Here is a 23,628-nt window from a genome sequence, read left to right on the forward strand (position 1 = left end):
ATTTTCTTATTCTCACTTTTTTTTAGTTAAAAATGCTAGATCTCGTACTATGCCAGTATGGGGGACAAAAGTGGTTTGCGAGACTCCACCGTGTATGCCAGGATTTGACTCCACCGTGTATGCCGGGATTTCCAGTTCCAGATGTTCGACCCTGATCAGGTCCTTTATGGTGTGACTAGGAGCTCTTCTGGGCAATTATTCTAATTAATGTGATTTGGTAAAATCATCTGTCTATGGCTGCATTCTGTTTTCTTAAAATAAAAAGTGATATGCAGACTTGTGAATCCTCACAAAGTGTACACTGTGAGCTGTCAGGACTCTGGTGCTGGGAAGGAAGGACTACAAATATGTGTTTTGCATACATGCGGTCATGTGCCGACTAGACATGCATGGCCTCATTCAATACAAGTGAATTGATTGTGCTTGGACACATCTAGTTGGAATGTGGCCGGATGTAGGCAAATTGCATACTAGCTATCACATGATCACCTGCTCCTGGCACCGGAGAATCCTGACAGCACGCAGTGTGCGGATTCACAAATCTTGCAGCCACATATGGTGACAGCCACTTGAGCCCCATGCCTGGACAACCCCTTTAAGATCAGATCAAGTTTGTCTGTTCTTTTTCAATTTAGTCCGCAGGGCTAGCCGTCATATTCATCCAAACCTCACCGTGACATCCGGATGATTATAGATGGAAATTGATCCAGGGTTTACTCTCACATCCTCCACGAGAAGAAGCTCTAAACTGGCGGCAACTGGTGCGAGTGATTTGGACTGGAACAGAAGAGACAATTAACTGAAGTGCAAAATATCAGACAAAAAACTAGATCACAAATCTGGAAAATCAGCATAGACAGAAGGCGCGATAACTACAAAATCCCAGAATATATTAGTTAGAGGGGAAGACTGCACACAGGTAATATATTTACAGACTTCTGTGCCCAGCACTGTGTAATTGCAATGGAAATGCGGCAACCAAAAAGAATGACAATTTAGTTTTTTTAGTTTGTATAATGCACAGTTTAAACCATTTCATGTTTTGTCTTTCATTTCTGTATTTTTTTTTACTTCTTAAAAGAGGGATCTTTGGTTCTTACCGTAAAATCTCTTTCTTGGAGCCTTCATTGGGGGACACAGGTAACCATGAGTGTATGCTGCTGTCGCTAGGAGGCTGACACTATGCAAATCAGAAAAATATAACTCCTCCCCGGCAGTATACACCCTCCGACAGGCACCAGGCAACTCAGTTGGTGCAAAAGCAGTCGTAGGAATAGGTAAAAATAAACAACCTATGTACCAACCCAAAACAACGGCACATCGGCCAACACGGTACAACATAAAGGGAGGGTGCTGTGTCCCCCAATGAAGGCTCCAAGAAAGATTTTACTGGAAGAACCAAAAATCCCTCTTTCTTTCTCGCCTCATTGGGGGACACAGGTAACCATGGGACGTCCAAAAGCAGTCCTTAGGGTGGGAATAATATGTAGAGAGGAGACTTAGGTCGGCCAGTGAGAAACCGCCGCCTGAGGTATCTTCCTACCCAGGCCTGCGTCCGCAGAAGCCTGAGTGTGCACCTTATAGAACTTTACGAAGGTATGAATGGACGACCACGTTGCGGCCTTGCAAACCTGAGAGGCCAAAGCTTGGTGACGAACTGCCCAGGAAGCTCCCACAGCCCGGGTAGAGTGAGCACTCACCCCGGAGAAGGCTGTTTATTATGGACACGGTATGCCTCCAGAACCGTCGAACGGATCCAACGAGCAATTATGGATTTAGAGGTGGGGAGCCCCACTCCGACGACCTTCCGAGATAACTAAGAGGATCGCACTGGCGAAAAGAAGCAGTTCTGGACAGATAGACTCGTATAGCCCTGACAAAATCCAGCTTGTGGAGAGATTTATCCAAAGGATGAACTGCGGAAGGGCACAAGGAAGGAAGGACGATGTCCTCATTGATGTGAAAAGCCGAAACTACCTTTGGTAGAAAGGAGGGAACAGGCTGAAGGACCACTTTATCATGGTGTAAAATCAGGAAGGGAGAACGACAGGACAACGCCGCCAACTCGGAGACTCTCCTAATCGAGGTGATGGAGACCAAGAAGGCCACTTTTCAAGAAAGAAAGGAAAGGGAAATGACCTGAATCGGTTCGAAAGGCACACTTTGGAGGGCGCCGAGTATGAGGTTGAGATCCCAAGGTTCGACCGGAGGATGGTAAGGAGGCGCTATATGAGCGACACCCTGAAGGAAGGTCCTCACCTGGGGAAGGGAAGCCAGGTCTCTTTGAAAGAGGATGGACAGAGCGGAAACCTGACCATTTAAAGTGCTCAGGGAGAGGCCTAAATCGAGACCCGTTTGAAAGAAACTAAGGACTGAAGGAAGGGAAAAGACCATAGGGAACTAACTGTTATCGCATCATAACAAAAAGGCCTTCCAACATCTATGGTAGATACACGAAGATGCCAGTTTCCTAGCTTTTATCATGGTTTGTAGGACGCTGTGGGAAAAGCCTGTGTCCTTCAGGACCGCGGCCTCAACGGCCATACCATTAAATTCAGAGACCGAGAATTCGGGTGGAAGAGGGGTCCTTGCGATAGAAGATCCGGACGGTCTGGAAGTCTCCAGACGACGTCCGACAGCATGTTCACTAGCTCCGCATACCACACCCTCCGAAGCCAGTCTGGAGCTACTAGGAGAACAGGAACCCCCTCTGCCTTTATCTTTTTTACGACCCTTGGGATCAAGGGAAGAGGAGGAAACAGATAAGGCATCTGAAACGGAGCCCACAAGATCAAGAGGGCGTCGCACTCGACGGCCATCGGATCCCGAGACCTGGATACATACTGGGGAACCTTGCGGTTTGTTCGGGAGGCCATTAGGTCGACATCCGGAACGCCCCACATTTGACAAATTTGGTCGAAGACGGCGAGGAGAAGAGCCCACTCGCCCGACATGAGTCCCTGACGACTGAGGAAGACTGCTTCCCAATTGTCCACCCCTGGGATGTGGACAGCCGATATGGAGGGGACGTGAATCTCTGCCCACCGTAGAATCTTTGCCACCTCCTTCATGACCTGCTTGCTGAGAGTCCCTCCCTGGTGGTTTATGTAAGCCACCGCCGTGGCGTTGTCCGACTGAATGCGGACCGGTTGAATCTGACCCGACGTCCCCGGAGGGGGAACGGGTAGAGAGGGTTATTCCGGCTGATGCAGTGTGATCTGGTGAACTTCCTGGATCTTTTCTCAAGTCTGCCCCTATGAGGGTCTTGGTCAGGTGCGAGCGAATCGCCGTGTGAGGCGTTCGTGGCACTGGTGGCAGTAGTTAGAAGCGGAATATGTTCTAGGACCTGAACCAGGGACTGAGACACTTTAGTCAAGTCAGACACTGACTGAGACATGGCAACAGCCCACTCCGGGAGAGTGCACTCATCCCGAGCATTAGGGACTTCCTGAGGTACGGACATGGTGGAAGGACTGCAGGATGGACAGAAAGGAGACTGGCCTGAAGCCCACTTTTTCTTACAGCGGGCACAAGCGTAGTGAGTGACCGTAGGAATATAGCCAGGGGCCCCTGCAGGGTTGGGCATAGGTAGAGAGTAAATGATAGCTGAAGCAGGATCCCGAAGGCGATGCTGCTTAGGGAAGTAAAGGCCAGGGAAGGAGCAGAGCAAAGCATACCAGACTCCAAGCGATAGCGGCAGCGCAGTAGAATGTGTGCCCCGCCTAGAAGAGGTATCCAGGGAGAAGGCGCCAGTGAAGCGGGGGCTGCTGGAATCGGCGCATGTATCGAGCGCGCTGGAAGTGGGTGTGGCGGGCTGAAAAGAAACCAAGGGCTCGATAGGCTGAACGCTTGGAAGGGCGTGGCCCGCCTGAGAATGCTGGCGCTGGAATCCAGAGGAGGCGTGCCCAGAGCTGGGGAGAAACGCACTGGGTAAGACGAAAGAAGGGGCGTGGCCTGCCGGGCCAAAGTCTACCAGGAAAAAGAGGGCCGAGACAGCGCGCTCCAAAAGAAAACAGGAGCGAAATTTGAAAAAGTGTCTGATTGGGGCTCGAGAACGCTACGGCGGCGAGCGCTACAGAAGGGCAATCGCTGCGGACACGGTAGGCGCGCCTGGTAGGCGACTGGCCGGGGCAGGGGAGGATGTCTTGAGTACCTGATTGAAGAGTAGTCCTTGTAGCTGAGGATCGCGTCAGGAGCCCTTGGAGGGTAGGAAGGGTCCTGGCAGAGGGATCCTCCTTCCCGCACCATTCCGGCCGGCGCAGAAGACGGCGTCAACCCCTTAAAAAAGGGGGGGAGGTCACCGCAGATGACCACCGTCTTCCTCTCAGCCCATTCCGAGGAGCGGGATGAGGAGGGGAAAGGGCGAGGACTGGCTACCAAAGATCACCCTGAACACCCGTAAGGGTGACAGGGAACGAAGTCCTGCCCAGCGGGTCCGAGAGTGGGCGATGTGGGTGAAACCACACTGCTCTCTCGGCCGCATAATGTGGGGAAAACAGGGTGAGAAAACTGCACCCTGCAACCCAGAGAAATGAATCTGAAAAAGAAAGGGAAAATGATTAATAACACACACAAAATCCCTGAAAGAAAAGATAAAGCGGATCTGGTGTTAGATCCAGGTCCGCCTCCTACAGACACTAAGCAAAAACTGAGTTGTCTGGTGCCTGTCGGAGGGTGTATACTGCCGGGGAGGAGTTACTTCTTCTTTATTTGCATAGTGTCAGCCTCCTAGAGACAGCAGCATACACCCATGGTTACCTGTGTCCCCCAATGATGCGAGAAGGAAACTAATTTTTTTTAGTCCCCCCCATGTTAAGACCACTTAACAACTTAGATTATATACTCAATGTTACATAATTGAAGTATATAGGTAAACTGACATTCTCCTATGAAACCCGGTCATACATATAAGGCTTAGCTTCATAGCTGGACCAGTATGGCAGCAAAGAGAACCTGAGCCCAGCTTCATACACGCACACACAGAGTGTGACGGCTGCAGATACGGCAAGGTGGGTGAAACGGTTAAAATTAAAAATCTTGTACCTGCATGCCTGATTGCATATTCTGCATTACACAGAACAATGGGATCATTTATAATAATCACAAAGACTACAAAGGCTTTTGAGACTTACCAGTGTTTTGACATTGGCGGCTTGGAGATGAGATTCCTGGTAATTATTTGCTTTGGCGGTAATAACTGCTGTCCCGGATACTTGATGAACATGAACCGTGTTCAGACCTAAAACAATGACCGTAAATGAGATCTCATAGCGTCCTGGTTACAGATCAGTCACATGGAAAACATGAATGGGCGGAATACCGTGCATCTTCCTCTGACCACTACCATCTTCTTTCTGGCTATATTCCATGGGTTTAAAAAGATCAAAGTTGGCCAATGCCATCTTAGAGGATTCCCACTCCACAGCCAAAGAGGAAAAGTTGTCAAACTTTCTTCCCTGGTGATCGTAGGCCGACAACTGCAGTAACTGATTCCGATAGTTGGAAACTGGAATCTAGGACACAATAAATGGTACGGAGATTTATTATGTAAATCGTGGGCTTGGTTTGAAGAATCATTATACATACACAATTTGAATTGTTTTTTTAATGTTTATGTGTGTAGATATATATATCTATATTGTGGATACCATACTTCCCTGATCCTTTAACCGCAGAACAGTTAAGTATATAGGCTTAATTCCTTGCTCTTTATAACTGTATCAAAGGTTTTTTTTTTCATTGAGTGGATTCTTTCCACAATTGGCTTAAAAACCTCTCACGCTATGTTCACATGTTGCATTTTTGCAACTGATACGAATGCAGAATATGACCTTAGTCAGTATTCTGTTTAGTGTGCAGCACTTTTGCATGCAAGGGAGGGTTTCCCTCAAGGACCTTTGTCCCCACAATTTCATGGTGGTTCTAAACTTGGACACTTGAAATAACCCCCAAGATTTCTTGAAACTCCCCTGAAATGCGTCGCAGAGCTACAAAGGAACACTAGTAAGGACAGCACCACACCTGGAGACTATCCTTGCTAGGACAGGAGACAGACAGGGCACGACAGGGTTGTTTAGAAATATTTACCACCCTTCTCCCCTCTCTCCTAAGATGACGGTTGGCTCATCCTGGACAACAAAGGGGTGAGACGAAACCTTTTTTTTTTAATGACAACTGCTTTTTATTGAGCACTTTTGTGTATTTGTTTGTTTGCATGTTCCCCATTTTTTGAGATAGAATAGGAAAATTGAACTCTTGATTCATATCACTATTTATCCTTATTGCTACCCCATGAACACAGCCTAATTCTTGCAATAACCGTAATTTTGCTGTTCGTATGAAGTTTAGGCATTTGGTTGTTTTTTTTTTAGGTTCTTCCCTCTTAGGAAGATAAAAAAAAACTGCACAATAGACAAATGAACATGCTTGTCACTTCTTCCAAGATGATCCTGAAGGAAACTTCTCTAAACTAGGGACTGTGCGCTCAAAAGGCTGCAAAGAACGCTTCAGAAAAAAATAAAAACATGACATGTCACTTGTCTCAGCGACCAGCTTTCCCTATCTGGGTGTCTCACCTAGCGCAGTCATCGCCTGGGGTGGCGCATCCGCAGTAAGGTCCAGATGATCAGTCTGCACATGTGCTGCCCCAGGCAGTGACTGCACTAGGCAAGAGATCTCGCTAGGGAAGGCAGGTCACAAAGACGACGGACCTGTCAGTCACTGACCGGTGGGCAGGCAGAGGGTGGGAAATAAGGTACGAGAGTCGCAGTGTTCAACCCCTCTGCACTTGCGACTCATTCGCATAATATTTCAAAGATTAATTTCTCTGAGACAGAAAAAAGTTAAGATTAAAAAAAACAATCAGAAAATACCGTACAGTTAGCAAGTAAATCGTAACCGTACATGTAACTAATAGGGTTCTTAGTTGATATTTTGATTAAAAAAAAAAAAAAGCATAAAAGCCATCCCACCACGTCAAGGTGACTCAATCAGGATGGTCCCTAACTTTACTATCTCACCTCACTATGTGACAGCAGACCTCAATAGATGGAGGCAGAGAAGGACCCAGGTCTGACTTTTGCACCTGTCCGTGGATAGCTACCGTATATACTCGAGTATAAGCCAAGATTTTCAGCCCACTTTTTTGGGCTGAAAGTAACCCTCTCGGCTTATACTCGAGTCATACCCAGGGGTCGGCAGGGGAGGGGAAGCGGAGCTGTGCAATAATACTCACCTGCTCCTGGCGTGGTCCCTGCACGTCTTTTCCCCGGCAGCTTCTTCCTGTAGTGAGCGGTCACATGGTACCGCTCATTACAGTAATGAATATGGACCCCAGTCCACTCCCATAGGGGTAGAGCTGCATATTCATTACTGTAATGAGCGGTACCATGTGACCGCTCACTACAGGAAGAAGCTGGCGTCGGCGCCAGGAACAGGCGAGTATAACTTTGCATCGTCGGCGCTGCTGCGTCTTCCGCATCCTCTGCAGTGACGCTCAGGTCAGAGGGCGCGATGACGCGATTAGTGCGCGCTGCCCTCTGCCTGAATGTTGGTGCAGGGGACGGGAAGACACAGCGGCGGTCGGCGGTGGAACGCGGAGCAGGTGAATATAGCAAGTGCTGGGGGCCTGAGAGGTGAGTATGTGATTTTTTTTTTTTTAATCGTAGCATCAGCATATGGGGCAATTATCTGTATGGAGCATCTTATGGGGCAAATATCTGTATGGAGCATCTTATGGGGCCATGTGCAGCATTATATGGGGCAATTATCTGTATGGAGCCATGTGCAGCATTATATGGGGCAAATATCTGTATGGGGCCATGTGCAGCATTATATGGGGCAAATATCTGTATGAAAAATCTTATGGGGCCATGTGAAGCATTATATGGGGCAATTATCTGTATGGAGCATCTTATGGGGCCATGTGCAGCATTATATGGGGCAAATATCTGTATGAAGAATCTTATGGGGCCATTTGCAGCATTATATGGGGCAATTATCTGTATGGAGCATCTTATGGGGCCATGTGCAGCATTATATGGGACAAATATCTGTATGGGGCCATGTGCAGCATTATATAGAGCAAACCTCCAGGAGAGGCTCAAAGGGGGGACCCCTCAGGACCTCTAGAACAAGATTGAGATCCTAGGAATCCACAAGAGCCCTGTACGGAGGAGCAGCATGTGCTCTTCCATGGAGGAAAGTTTTGACCTGTGGTCGGGATGATAACGTCTTCTGGAAGAGGATGGAAAGCGCTGAAACCTGGCCCTTTAGGGAACTAAGGGCAAGACCCGCATCCAGTCCTGCCTGGAGGAAGGACAAAATAGAGGGAAGAGAAAAGGACATAGGTGAAGCGTGATTGGCCTCACACCAGAGGAAATAGGCCCTCCAGGTTCCATAGTAGATCCTGGAGGACGAAAGCTCACTAGCCTGGATCATAGTATGAATCACCCGATCTGAAAACACCGGACGCTTTTAGAACTGCGGTCTCAACAGCCACGTGGGTCACGTGGAGGTAAGGTGAACACTAGGAACTCCATCTACATTTTATTTACCTGGGAGGAATTTTATAGGGATAGTTCCAAAGCATCAACCCTCAGGTGAAACGGCTTACAGATCATATCTTACAGACGTACTTTACGACTACAGCTCACCCGGTTTTTCAAGCCTTCTGTGTAAATGCCAATAAATGTAAGTTCTATAAAGATAACACACATCTGTGTTCTTCAAGATCAACACTTGGTGGTAGGATAAGCGCCAAGTGCGGTACACACCTTTTGGCTGGAGAAGAAAGATTCTGACTTCATTCAAGTTACTGCATTATCTTTATGCTTTTTTCATAGCTTCAGACAAAAAAAAAAATCTATTCTGCAACATAAGGACTACATTTATTCAGATATTTGGCAGTAAAGGCGTATTCCCATCTCCAGGATCCTATCCCAATATGTAGTAGATGTAATAAAAATGTTAGCAAATACCTCCCAATTAGAAATGTTGTACAGTTCTTATGATTTGCCGTGTCACATACACCCTGTGCAGGCATTGCAGTAGCTTAGGTATCCATGGTTACGACCACTCATATAGTGACAGTTAGTCGTTAGTGGTTGTAACCATTGATACCCAAGTTACTGCATTTGCTAAACAAGGGTTAAGCAACAAAGCAAATCTTAAAAACTACACTACATTTCTATTTGGAGGTGTGATGAACCCGCACCTCGCAACTCCGCCTGACATCCTTATTAAGCAATGCGGTCTCCCACTTTCACCATGTCGTTCCGCACCCCCTGGGGACATGCAAAGTCAGCTTGATACAGTTTTATACAAATACCTTGTCCAAACAGGTCCAGGGAGAGGATGTGGCCAATGCAGTCACTGACATGTCACCACACTTGCCCACAACCTTGACTGGCTGAGAGGCCACTTTCAATAGCACCAGTGACTGGTCAGCCCCGTAGGACTGCCACGAGTTCCTCGTTGGATATAAACCCGGTCCATTAACGGGATTATGTCGGGCCAGAAACCAGCCCCGGTAGCATGGAAAGTTAAGCCAAGAAACAGACGTGTGGATACTTGGATTGGGATAAAAGAGCAGCGCAAGGTTAAAATTATATATTTAATCGCCTTAAGGGCACACTAGACAATACACTATGTACACAATGGTTATACATATACAATGGTCAGATATGCAAATAAAATAGTGGTAGGCCAAAAGATATTAGCAGATGGATCATGTCAATTACCAGTTTGATGTTAGACTATGTGCGCTGGGCCGCAGGGGGCATGGGCTAGCAGCTGGTTCCTCGATCCTTCACAACATGTTACTCGACATGGCCCCCATTTTCTGGGTGAACTGCAAGCATAACAGACTGAGGTGCCACATGGCCTTACACTAGCCTTTATCCCCTTTGGGACACTCCCTCCTGTCCTGTGGGCTGAACCGAAACCACCACCCCTTGCCTCTGGCAGCTAAAAACTCCAAAACCTAAGATGGGTCATAACTCCTTAATGGATGGTCTTAGGAAAGCGGTTTTGGTGCCATCGGATCCAGCCTGGCCCCTGCTATACGCTGAGACCAAACACAGCTTTTCTACCTGGCTCCTTCTACCCATTTCACGCATTTCTTATTGTGTGGTGCTAAAACAAAATCGAGACTCGAAGGTGTTCGGTCCGGTCCAGAGACCTTGAAAATGTAACCAGTGTGTAACAAGGATGTATGATAAATCCATATTCTCCTTATGAACTCATAGCTGACTCAACAAAGCGGTTAGACTGCATGGTATTCATTTTGCAAGCAAATCTTTGGTTTGGAGCTTAGCTGGCTCAAGGTGCGAGATCTGTCACTAACAGCCTTTTGAGGCTTGACCCTCTGTTGAGGTAGGTGTCCTGTTACAGCTGCACATGGGAAGGGAGTTTTATAATCCCATGTCAAATAGGATACAAATGATTGACAAATTAGATCTCCAATGTTCTTCACAGGAGGCATTCGCTATTATTACACCTACTATATATTGGGACAGGATGTTGGAGATGTGAATACCCCTTTAAAGAGGTTATGTGATGTTTGCTCAGGAGCATGGTGCTCCTCTGCCTCCTGCTTTTCAGTTTGGACCAGCAACATGGTTCTGTTACTAGCCTGGAAGTGTGCTCTCCCGCGCTTCTAGCGGAAATTTAGAGAACTAGGAGGAAAAACAGCGCAATAAGGTCTAATCTGGGAGAGCTAAAAGTGTTTAAAAAAAGGTTATGCTAACCTGGTTTAGTTCTGTATACACAACATTTTCATGACATATAGATCAAGTTGCTGCAAGTTCAACAGGTCATCAGATAGAGGAAATACAGATAAGGAGGATCTGTGGATGATCAACAGTATAATAGATCCAAATCCAGACAAGTTGTAATAGTGGTTTTCTTTAATCAGGCGGATGTTTCGAATTACTACAGTACCATGTTTTATATGGCCTGATGAAGTCTGTAGTACTTCCAAACGCATCAACAGAATAAAGAAAACCGCTATTATCTCTTGTCTGGATTTGGATCAGGTATACTATTGTGCAGCGATGGGATTCATCCACAAATCATCCTATGCTCAGCAGCTTTGCCTCAGCAGCATTGGAACACTTCAGCTGGCTGGATCCAATACTCTAAATTAAAACTTTAAAGTGTATGTTCCATGTGTTTGAGACCAGCCACTTCTGGTAGACTGCAGAGGTGGCTGGTAATCTAGGCAACAAGCCGTAAACAAAAACATTTAAAAACCATACAATTTTTACCAATGCATGTGCTACCTATGAAGTAGAAACACTCGGCACCAGATACTAAATTTTGCACAAATTTTGTCAATTCATCATTCAGCATATAATGCAGGAAGATCGATCACGTACCACTTGCTTCTCTTGCTGCATCAGGGGACATATGAGGTCCATATGAGAATGTTTATACACCGGATTCACAGTAAATCGTGATGGGGGAGAACAGGCAAGTTTCACGTTAACACCCTCCACTGCTGGAAACGGGTTGGTCTCTGTGGGCTGATTTCCAATGGACAGTGAAATTATCTACCGAAAAAGAAAAGTCCAAGTTATGCCTCGAAATGCGTCGGTCTAAAAGGTGCAGGTACAGATTAGGTTAAAGTCTGCAGAACCGTCTGACCATCTATTGTGCCTGGGGACTCCTTTTCCTTTTAATAGAAGTATTGGGCATGCTGAATTACAGCGCTTAGACTATTTTTACTATGGAAATAAAATACTGCCAGGAAATTGACAGTGCTGACGCCGTTTGTTCTTTGGGAGACGCATGAATTCTTGGCCGACAGGAGCGCGAATGTGTATGGAGCGTGATGTACCATAGAGTTGCATATATCGCCCACACAAAGAATGGTATCGTAAGGGCGAGTTTTACAACTCTACAGTGGCATATGGAGCAGTTGTCTGCCAGACATATATGTAGCCAGATATACGTCACATAGATACCATAAAACCATAGACGTGTATGCTCAAACTTCAGAAACAGCCAAGTAAACACTCAACCTTACCTGTTCCCCAAGGTCTCGGCAAACAGTTCTGATCCAATGCTGGAAATGGTTACGAGTTAATGGGGTGTCAAGAAGGAACAGACCGGTGCTGTCCTCATCTTCTGCAGATAAATTCCTGAAGAATTTCAGAGGTTCGAGAACCCAAGGCTTTGGCCCACCTTCAAAGAGCATGTCTTTAGAGGAACCCAATGTAACCAGTGCTACTGATGGCGGATCAATAGTCTATAAGAAGAGAAAAAACTATTTGTTTACACACATACGCATTCATTTTCCCCAAGATTATTAATGCCCACAATAGGTCCTTAGAGACAAGATCAGGTGAACTGGTCCTTCTGTACTCCACAAAAAGGGAGTCCTAATGAATGCACGTTGGAGTTACCTTCAGGGGAGGGTAGGCAGCCACAATGATTTTAGTCTTTAGATGTACATGGCCATGTGTGTAGCTGACAAATATAGTTGTGTATCCGGGTGTTTCAGCACGGACTGTAATACCGCTACAATAGTCAATACCAGGCTTTAGTCTTCCTGGAAAAAAATTGGAAAATAAGGAGAGAGTTTCATCACATTTGTATATGATAAGCATTAATGGGATTGCACACTACTCCGCCAACCCCTTCTCAATCCCTAGGTTTCCCCTACACCTAACTCCCCTTCGGAGGCATTAGCACTGGCTCTCCTAGATCGTGTGCGACACTGGCCACAGGGATCAGCGCTAACTTCAATCTCCCGGCCTTTGGACAAATCAAATATATCCGGAGGAGATCAGAGCTGCGGCTGCTCTTTCACTTCCTCTAGATGTATGTGATTTGTCTGTAGGAGAGGAGAGTGAAGCGGACGCTAATAGGCAGCAGGGCTCGCGTGACAATGTCACACAAGCCCTGGGAGAGCCAGCACTGACACCGATGGAACGCAACTGGGGGCCAGTATAGGCGTTATGATTTCACAAGGAGGAAACATAGGAATTGAGAAGGGGTTGTCTGAGTAGTGGACAACCCCTTTAACCTGAGCAGTAAGATAAAAGATCAGTTCTTAAATCTCACATTAAAGCGGTTCTTCTATCTCACAGATTAATAGTATACTAAAAATATAAAGGTATTAATAGGAGAAGATGCCGGAGCTGGGAATCACACCTATCAGGCGTTTATGACACGTCTGGTTGATAAGCCATAAATGTATGGAAACACCACTTTAATGGAAAAAAAAAAACACACTGGCAGTATAAAGGCTTCCATTTTCACAGGCGCAGTCGGTTATGAACAGATTTCCAGAATCGGACAGAAAAATAGTATAATTTACTCACCTGGCAGTATCTTAAATATCCCAGATGTCTCCATTTCTACAACCAAGTCAAAGTGCGAGCAGTCGCTCAGTGTCACCACTTCGTTGTCGCCACTTAAGAGGCCAAATATCCTGAGAGGCAGCTCAAGATGCTTCCCCAGTCTGGCCTCAACCCGACAAGGGATGAACTCCATGCCAGTGGGTTCAATGACGAAAACCTACATTACAATAGGTTAGGAATTACCGAGTCATAAAGAAATCTATCCATGAGAAGAATCATAAAATACAGGTAAGTGACAGAGGAAGACCTCTTCGATACAGCGGTGAACTTACACAAAGATCATCATCTACGAGCGTTCCTAAGAGCAAAAAGCTTGTTCATCAGGTGAAATGATCTTATGTGCTGCACAAATTATCATGTCTCGGCAGCACATTGTCCTGTGTAAACAGGGCTTAGGCCGCCACTGTTCATTGAACTATTACTGGTCAGTCAGTGCCGCTCGTTCACCGGGCACCGAATTAAACAACTACTAATCGGTAAACATTTACCGATCAGAAGCCGTTTAGTGCTGCCAGACGGTCTGTGGGAAGAGACCCCTAAAATAATTTGGACCATCTTAAAATCATATAGAAAAACAAGACAATATAAAAAGATGAACCATTTATCAGCAAGTTCTGTGCACGGACGATCGGCATCCAGGATCGCATGCAATCCAGCACACAATGGAGCGTCCAGTAGATCATCCTTCTAGATTTCAACACATGAAGTCTTACCTTCAGGAAGGAGCCATCCGATACACGTAGTTTGGCTGTGCGGGATCCTGGCTGGAAATGTCTTAATGTGTGGAAATAGAATAGGATTTTATACTGGAGGTTCCATTGTGTGCTGGATTGCTCGAATTTGTGGGTATTGGATTATAAACCATGTGAATGTAGCTCCATCGGTGATCTAATAAAGTGCGATCCCAACGCAATCTTGTGAAGATTTATTTTCTTTCAAAACCCTTTGTATGTCACATCTCTTCTTGCTCTACATTCACCAACAGGACTGTCTGCATTGTTACCGATACGGCTGCATAACGATACTGGTCACTTTTTCCATAAACCTGGCAAGCTACTTGTTATGCCACGCTTACGGCAAAATAAGGGAATGTGCAGATGAATGCGTTTCAGGTCAATGTGCTGTCCGTCTCCCTCACTGACTACACGCGACCAACACACTGATTAATGACAGCCAAAATGTTAGTGCACGTGCAGTTTTCCATACACACCAGAATTCTCTAGTCTTGTCCACCCCTTCGAGGAGGCAATGCTAGTTTTAAAGTCTGGCGATTTGTGATTTTACTAAAGGTGTTGTCAAAAATGCAGATGAGTAACAAATATCACCTCTCCCCCACAAAAGAACCCAACTTTCTTGCAAAAGTCTAACCCAAACTTCCGAATTATGCAATCCAGTCATACAGAGCGGAACCCCACAGCCCTCCATAACTCCCTCCATGCACTGACATGTACTTTACCAAAGGGTAGCATGAGCTTAGTAAAGTACAGGGCAGAAATCAGTTTGTATAAAGAGCAAGATCTTGTGATCACCCACTTTCACTGTGAGAGAGGGGCCACTGAGAATTCTGGGAACCCACTTTACATATCACAACCTTGAAGTGCCATCCCCTCTTTTGCTAGAAAGCACCATTGTGCCACCAATCTACGAGCGCACCATCAATCCAAAAGCGCACCATTGCGCCACCAATCAACGAGCACCATTGCGCCGCCAATCCATGAGTGCACCATCGTACGGCCAATCCACGAGAGCACTATCGTGCCCGCCCATCCACAAGCGCACCATCGTGCCGCCCATCCACAAGCGCACCATTGTGTGGCCAATCCACAAGCGCACCACATTGCGGCCAATCCACGAGCGCACCATTGCTCGGCCAATCCACGAGCGCATCACATTACGGCCAATCCACGAGCGCACCATTGCTCGGCCAATCCACGAGCGCACCATCATGCCGCCATCCATGAGCCTGGTCCATGGCTTCTAAAACCAGATGCACTAGATTTTTTCACATTGCGGATCAAGCAACGATATTCAAATTAAACCAGCAAGTAGATGACAGAACAGAGGTTATGGAAGAGTAGAATTAGACCCATTATTTTTTTCCCCTTTACCTTCATTTCTCCAAAATGTAGAGGATTCTGAACATCTCGAGCCCGTACAACACTGACACCTATGTCGTCTCCCGTAGTCATGAGACCTTTGACGGTAACAGTGGCCACGGCATTATTAGATGAGGACCAAGAGAAGTTACCACTTCCACCTTGTACCTTGAAATGAAAAAAAAAAATCATCAGTTATGGATAAAGGATTAAAGAGTAATGTATTTTTTCATATAAAATCAACTAAACACGACGCACATCGTCGATATAACAAAGGCAAAGTAGAAAACATGGCTAGAAGAATGCGCTGGCCACGTGTGTAATCATCTGTGCAATAGATATCCGAATGGCTTGGAGATATCTAGCCATTACAAAAAAAAAAATAGCGAATACCTGAATTATATACTGATAGGCTCCAGGTCTCGGCTGCCAGGGGAAAGTCAGGATTTTGGGTGACAGAGTAATTGGTGTGTAGATCTCCACCTCCTGCTGATTCCGCACTGGATTTGGCAACACATGAACACCCCCATCCTAAAACAGAAGATACTTTTAGGTATTCTGTACACATTGCATTGTACACAGCGTCTCTTTATGCATGTATGGATTTTTTTTTTTACCCCTTAGATTTGAAACGAGAAAAAAATCAAGCGCCACGTACCTCATCAACCATGCAAGTCAGAGCCGCATCAATCACTGTCTGACCGCTCTTCAAGGCCTTCACACGATGGTACGAACCATTCAGGGATGAGTCCAGGACATCAAAATATTCTTTAGGTATCTTCGCTTCAATTCGGATATTCTAAAAATCAATCATTAAAATAAATGAATAGTTAAAGCAAGAAACGTCCTCTCAACTGGGTCATTTCCATGAGAGTTATGGTGCAGTTATCACAGTGTCTGATCAGTCATCGCCTCTGGACACGAATGTTCACATTTGCAAATTTATGTATTTTTTGTGCCAAAGCAACTCAACTGATATATCGGCCTCCAACATCCATAGCCAACTGAAAGGGCTTAAAGGGGGTATTCCGGTAAAGGTACCGTCACACTGGACGATCTCGCTAGCGATCCGTGACGTTGCAGCATCCTGGCTAACGATATCGTCCAGTGTGACAGGCAGCAGCGATCAGGCCCCTGCTGTGCCATCGTTGGTCGGGGCAGAAAGTCCAGCACTTTGTTTCGTCGCTGGCTCTCCCGCTGACATCGCAGAATCGGCGTGTGTGACGCCGACTCAGCGATGTCTTCGCTGGTAACCAGGGTAAACATCGGGTTACTAAGCGCAGGGCCGTGCTTAGTAACCCGATGTTTACCATCGTTAAAGTAAAAAAAACAACCACTACATACTTACCTACCGCTGTCTGTCGCCGGCGCTCTGCTTCTCTGCTCTGGCTGTGAGCGCCGGGCAGCCGGAAAGCACAGCGGTGACGTCACCGCTCTGCTTTCCGGCCGCTGTGCTCACAGCCAGAGCAGAGAAGCAGAGCGCCGGGGACAGACAGCGGTAGGTAAGTATGTAGTGGTTGTTTTTTTTACTTTAACGATGGTAAACATCGGGTTACTAAGCACGGCCCTGCGCTTAGTAACCCGATGTTTACCCTGGTTACCGGGGACCTCGGGATCATTGGTCGCTGGAGAGCTGTCTGTGTGACAGCTCTCCAGCGACCAAACAGCGACGCTGCAGCGATCCGGATCGTTGTCGGTATCGCTGCAGCGTCGCTTAGTGTGACGGTACCTTAAGAAAAAGTTATCGCCTATCCTCAGGATCAATGATAAGCTTTTGATTAGCTGTCTCCGGCAGTCCCATAGACAAGAAAGTGTCAGTCAAGCATGCACAGTACTCCATTATAACAGAGGAACAGTTCTGGTGGTCTCAGAGATCGGATCCTCACGGATCTAGAAGTTATCATGTATCCCGTGGATTGGCCATAACGTCTTCTTACCTTAATACGCCTTTAATATAACTTATAGGAGGGGAGGGAAATAAGGCAGTAAATAATTAAGATTCTTACATCTGACAAGTGGACCTTGTTACTAGACTTGTCATATACATCAATGGTTATTTCATAATATCCTCCAGTTTCGAGAACCCACCGGTCACCAGGGTAGACTGTAAAACCTGTATAACGAAAAAAAAAAAGTAAAAACAAACAAAAAAAAAACAAAACACAATATATCACAGGACAGATTCCGAGCTAGAAATTGGCAAGACCCAATATTTGCACTGAGTTTGTAGGTTCCCCAGCATTTGGGTGGGCAGCTCCCAGGTATTTGGGTTCTCTCTTATTCCAAAAATCTACTGATTTGTTAAAGATAAATTTCTCAGCATCATAAATGGTTAAAATTGTAAGGCATTTGCAAAAAGCAACTTAAAAAAAATAGTAATTAGAATTTCTCTCCATTCTCAAGAACTTAGGGAGCTTTAATTCTATTGCTTACCGCTCGTTGCCCAAGTTACTGGCCACCTTTGTAGTCCCCCATTGGTGGACAGTGTCCTAGGCAGATAGCTGTATCCGCCCGGCTTCGGAACCACTGCACTCCTCCTATGTTGCCCATGTTGGAACCATCCAAGAGCGGACAGTATGGACCGGCAACTCAACCGTGCTGCTGGTTCAATCTATCAATTAAACAGGAGCTCGCCACGCCCCGGCCAGCAGGAAGGCAGAAATATTAGCTCCTGCAGTGCTCAAGATTCCTTTTTAGAGATCGCAATCGTCATCAGAAATGACAATGCATCAACGCAATGTTAAAACCAGAAAAATTACATGTGCCATTCCTGACCTTAAATAGGACTGAAAGCACGATAATGACCACCCTGCTCTCAAATCTGTGCTCACCCAAAAGTGACGTGCACTGACAATTGCAATCATCATGATACAGAAGACAAATATAGTTACCTAAATATCCAGGGTCAACCACATGGATGGTACCATTTGGCAGCCGGGAAGCACCTTGCATACGAATATGTACAAGATCATTAAGTAAAATAGAATTAAAAGGTAGAAATGATGGCAAGCGAATGTAAATATTTAGAGCAAGAAATAGGGATTTTTGTGTGTACTCACCGTAAAATCCTTTTCTCCGAGCCACTCATTGGGGGACACAGGACCATGGGGACACAGGACCATGGGTTATGCTGCTGTCTCTAGGAGGCTGACACTAAGCTGAGACAAAAAAAGGGTTAGCTCCTCCCCTGCAGTATACACCCTCATGCTGGCTTCCAGAGACCCAGTTCAGTGCAAAAGCAGTAGGATAATAATAACAATATATCAAAAAACATTAGAATATAACCTGTCAAACAACAGTCAAAGACTAAAAAAGATAACAAGCCGTAAGGCTACCAGGGTGGGTGCTGTGTCCCCCAATGAGTGGCTCGGAGAAAAGGATTTTACGGTGAGTACACACAAAAATCCCTATTTCTCCTTCGCCTCATTGGGGGACACAGGACCATGGGACGTCCCAAAGCAGTCCCTGGGAGGGAAACAATACAACCAAGTAACTCCGTGTACCATCTGACTACAAATGCGCAATGGTCGTCTGCAGGATACACCTGCCAAGGGCCGCGTCCGCAGAGGATTGGATGTGAACATTGTAATGCTTTGTGAAGGTATGCAGGCTGGACCACGTTGCGGCCTTGCAAACCTGCTCCGCTGTTGCCTGGTGCCGGATGGCCCAGGAAGCACCCATCGACCGAGTGGAGTGTGCTCTAAGCCCCGCCGGGATAGGACTGCCCCTGACCCGATAGGATTCCTGGATAGCAGATCGGATCCATCTGGCTATCGTGGATTTAGACGCAGCCAAACCCTTTCTGTGACCCACCGGGAGCACGAAAAGGGCGTCCGATTTTCTGAAGTGCGCCGTTCTGGAAATGTACCTCCTGAGGGCCCGTACCACGTCCAGAGTATGGAGAGCCTTCTCGACCCTATGTTTGGGCTGCGGACAAAAGGAGGGAAGAATGATGTCCTCATTAAGGTGGAAAGATGAGACCAACTTTGGAAGAAATGCCGGAGAAGGACGTAGGACTACCTTGTCCTGATGAAAGGCAAGGAAAGGTGCCCGGCAGGATAGAGCGGCGAGCTCTGAAACCCTTCTGATGGACGTCACCGCTACCAGGAAGGCGACCTTCCAAGAGAGGACAGAGAGCGGAACGTCTTGAAGGGGTTCGAACGGAGGTTCCTGGAGAACCCCCAGGACCAAGTTGAGATCCCAGGTCTCCAACGGCATCCTGTAGGGAGGAACAACATGGGAGACTCCCTGAATGAAAGTCTTGACCTGAAGGTTGGTGGCGATCCTACACTGGAACAGCACGGATAAGGCTGAGATCTGACCTTTAAGAGAGCTCAGGGCCAAACCGGAATCCAGACCAGACTGAAGGAAATTCAGGATACAAGGGATAGAGAACACGAGCGGAGGGTGCCCTCGGAGCCTGCACCATGAGAAGGTCTTCCAGACGCGGTGGTAGATAGAGGCGGAAGACGCCTTGCGAGCACTTAACATGGTGGGAATGACCTGCTGAGAGAAACCGGCACGAGTTAGAATCCAGGTTTCAACAGCCACGCCGTTAAACGTAGGGCCCCTGAACTCTGATGGTAAATCGGTCCTTGGCGAAGTAGGTCTGGGCGGTCTGGCAACCGCAAGGGAACGTCTGCTACGAGCTGGACGAGTTCCGCGTACCACGCGCGACGAGGCCAGTCTGGAGCGACCAGAATGACCGGAACTCCCTCCGTCTTGATCTTTCGGATTACCTTCGGCAGTAAGGGAAGGGGAGGGAACACGTATGGGAGCTGAAACTGATGCCACGGAGAAATCAGCGCGTCCACTCCTATGGCCTGGGGATCCCGAGAACGTGCAATGAAGTTGTGGACCTTGGCGTTCAATCTGGACGCCATCAGATCCACGTCCGGGGTGCCCCAACGAAGACAGATCTGTTGGAAAAACTCTGGGTGGAGTTCCCACTCCCCCGAGGCAAGACCCTGGCGGCTCAGGAAGTCCGCCGCCCAGTTCTCGACTCCCGGGATGTGCACCGCGGAGATGATGGAGTGGTTGGTTTCGGCCCAACGAAGGATGAGGGAGACTTCCCGCATCGCCGCCCTGCTGCGGGTACCCCCCTGGTGGTTGATGTAAGCCACCGCCGTGACGTTGTCCGATTGGACTCGTATTGGGTGACCCGCGAGCAGAGCGTGGAAGTGACTCAGTGCAAGTCTGATAGCACGAATCTCTAGAATGTTGATGGGGAGTCTGGATTCCCGAACAGTCCAACGGCCCTGGGCAGAGTGGTGAAGAAACACCGCCCCCCAGCCAAGAAGACTGGCGTCGGTGGTCACCACTAACCAGCGGATCGGAAGGAAGGACTTCCCCTGGCGAAGAGATGGGCCCAGGGTCCACCAAACGAGAGATTGTCTGACCCTTGGGGACAGGGGACAAGGGTGGTCGAGAGAAAAAAAGACTCCTGTCCCAGTTGTCCAGCAGAGCCTGTTGCAAGGGGCGAAGATGGAGTTGAGCAAAGGGAACCGCTTCGATTGCCGCAACCATCTTTCCCAGGATCTTCATGGCGAACCGAATGGTTCGCGGGCGAGAATGGCAGAGCGTACGGGCCCCCTGTTGGAGCGCTTGGGCCTTGGACCGAGGAAGCAAGACCAGCCCCCTTGAAGTGTCCAGGATCATTCCCAGAAAGGAGATCCGATGGGCAGGAACGGGAGAGGACTTGTCCAAGTTGATCAGCCAGCCCAGGCGCGAAAGAGAATCCAGGGTAATGTGGACGCTTGACTCGCAGGCTTGGAAAGACGGGCCCTTTATGAGGAGGTCGTCTAAGTACGGTAACACGACGACTCCTCGAGAGTGAAGAATGGCCATGACAGCCGCCATGACCTTGGTGAATACCCTGGGCGCCGTGGCGAGGCCGAAGGGTAGGGCCGTGAACTGGAAGTGATCCTCCAGAATGGCAAAGCGGAGGAACCTCTGATGAGGCGGGAAAATCGGGATGTGAAGATAGGCATCCTTGATGTCTATCGAGGCCAAGAATTCCCCTCTTTCCATGGAAGAGATCACCGATCTGAGCGATTCCATCCTGAAGTGCCGGACTCTTACGCACTTGTTCAGGAGCTTCAGATCCAAAATGGGACGCACTTTCCCGTCCTTCTTTGGCACGACGAAGAGGTTTGAGTAGAAGCCTTTGAACCTCTCGTGTTCCGGGACCGGAACAATGACCCCGCTCTGGCGGAGGGAGTGGATGGCGCAAAGAAGGGCGCGATACTGAGCTCCCGAACTGGGGAGACGAGAGGGGAAAAACCGAGTTGGAGGAGGAGAGGAGAACTCTATCTTGTAGCCAGACGATACCAGATCCCTGACCCATTCGTCGTGAACGACGGAGAGCCAGGCTTGCTGAAAAAGGAGTAGACGTCCGCCTACTCTGATGGTATCGACTGGCGCCGTTCCCAAGTCATTGAGACGGGAATCTGGGGGGTCTCGAACCTCTGGTTCTGGGCTGCCTCGGTTTCCCGCGCCAGGAAGGATTAGGCCTGAAGGATGGACGAGCGTCTCTGTCTGCGCGGGCGGAACGGTCCGATCTGGGAAGACCGGTGGGATTGGACCAGGCTGAGCTGGTACGAAAAGGCCGAAAACAAAAGTAAGGCTGGCGCTGGAAGGCCGCCTTGGGCCTCTGTTGGGGAAGAAACTTGCTCTTTCCCCCTGTGGCGTCGGAAATAAGCTGGTCAAGCTTTTCGCCGAAAAGACGCCCGCTTTCAAAAGGGAGAGAGACCAGGGATTTTTTAGAGGAAGAATCTGCGCGCCAATCTCTGAGCCAAAGAGCCCTTCTAATAGCGATGGCGTTGGAAGCCGCCGATGCTGCGCAATTCGCCGTGTCGAGGGATGCGAACATCACATAATCACTGGCCATGGCTAACTGCTTAGCTAGGTCCGCCATTTCAGAGGGGAGATCCTGCTCATTAATGGATTTCGCTAGAGCATCCGCCCAGGAAACCATAGCCTTGGTCACCCAAGCCGCGGCGAAGGAGGGAGACAGGGAAGAGCCAGAGGCTTCGTACACTGACCGAGCTAGGGAGTCTATCTGGCGTTCAGTGGGGCTCTTAATTGAAGCGCCCTCCGGGACTGAAAGAAGAGTTTTAGAAGCCAGGCGCGAGACCGGCGGATCTACAGTAGGGGGATCCGTCCAGTCTTTCACGAGATCAGCTGAGAAGGGATACTTGGAAACCAAGTCCTTCTTACCTGTGAAGCGCTTGTCTGGGCGCTCCCTGTGACGCCTGACTATATCCAGGAAGGCTGGATGAGAGGCAAAAGATTTGTGAGAACGTTTGGTTCTGGAAAAGGAGACCGCGTGTTCCGGAGCGGAATTAGAGTCGTCATCCACCTTAAGTGCGTGATTGACTGCTACAATGAGGGAGTCAACCGTAGCTCTGAACTCCGGAGCCTCCGGGTCCAAAGATATCTTGGACTCATGTTCAGAGTCTTGAACGCTGCGAGCCCCCAAAGAGGGTGAGCGAGAGGTGGAGCTGCCAGAGTCTGAGTGGCGAGGTGAACGCTCAGGAGAGGTAGTACGGATCCGTTTTCTGGATGACCGTGCCTCTTTAAGAGGAGAGTGGCCCCTGCTGGCCGACGATTCCCCTGCTATGGAGGGATCTCTTAACACCTGTAACGGATTGCCTCGTTCCCCGGGAGGATTTTGAATGGATTTGATGGCGTTAGCTAAAAAATCCACGGACTGTGAAAGCGGGGGGACTAGGTACGCCGGAGTCGGTGACGGTGGAGGGCTCCTGGGCACATGGGGCATCGCAGGCAGAGCAGAGGGGAGAGCTTTGAGGCCTGGGAAGTGGGGCCTGGCAGGTGGTACACGCAGAAAAAAAGATCGTATGCAGCTTAGAGGATTTTTTAGACCTTGACTGCGACATGATTCTAATGCAAAAAATCACAGGGTCTATAAAGTGTAACCGAGCCTGAGAGGGCGGCGCTGCAGAGGAGAGCTAACGATGTCTCCTTACCCCGGTCCTGTGTCCCGCTGTCCAGGGAAGACGAACTGCGAAGAATTCCCCTCTGAGAAGTGAAAGCCGGCTGCACGTGGGCCACTGTGACACACCGGAGATGCGACAGGCAGGAGCTGCGGCGCTGTAGTGAGGGACCAAGATGGCCGCCGAGATCAGGAGAGAGATCTCGGCGGC

The 23,628-nt window shown here is 48.1% G+C and overlaps 1 protein-coding gene across 1 annotated transcript in view; it reads right to left on the minus strand.

Annotated features, from left to right (window-relative positions):
- NUP210 (nucleoporin 210) overlaps positions 1–23,628 on the minus strand; it is a 102,023-nt gene that overhangs the window by 55,688 nt on the left and 22,707 nt on the right. Inside the window, exons 8-19 of the mRNA XM_069736813.1 lie at positions 18,355–18,419; positions 17,470–17,576; positions 16,122–16,262; positions 15,857–15,994; positions 15,476–15,631; positions 13,329–13,524; positions 12,408–12,553; positions 12,029–12,250; positions 11,379–11,552; positions 5,321–5,513; positions 5,133–5,239; positions 673–777 (exon numbers count right to left, since the gene is read on the minus strand). Of these exons, the coding sequence (XP_069592914.1) occupies positions 673–777; positions 5,133–5,239; positions 5,321–5,513; positions 11,379–11,552; positions 12,029–12,250; positions 12,408–12,553; positions 13,329–13,524; positions 15,476–15,631; positions 15,857–15,994; positions 16,122–16,262; positions 17,470–17,576; positions 18,355–18,419 (1,750 nt within the window). The remainder of the gene's footprint in view (positions 1–672; positions 778–5,132; positions 5,240–5,320; positions 5,514–11,378; positions 11,553–12,028; positions 12,251–12,407; positions 12,554–13,328; positions 13,525–15,475; positions 15,632–15,856; positions 15,995–16,121; positions 16,263–17,469; positions 17,577–18,354; positions 18,420–23,628) is intronic.

Source organism: Ranitomeya imitator, chromosome 8 (assembly GCF_032444005.1).
Source record: "Ranitomeya imitator isolate aRanImi1 chromosome 8, aRanImi1.pri, whole genome shotgun sequence".
In the NCBI taxonomy this organism is placed as follows: domain Eukaryota; kingdom Metazoa; phylum Chordata; class Amphibia; order Anura; family Dendrobatidae; genus Ranitomeya; species Ranitomeya imitator.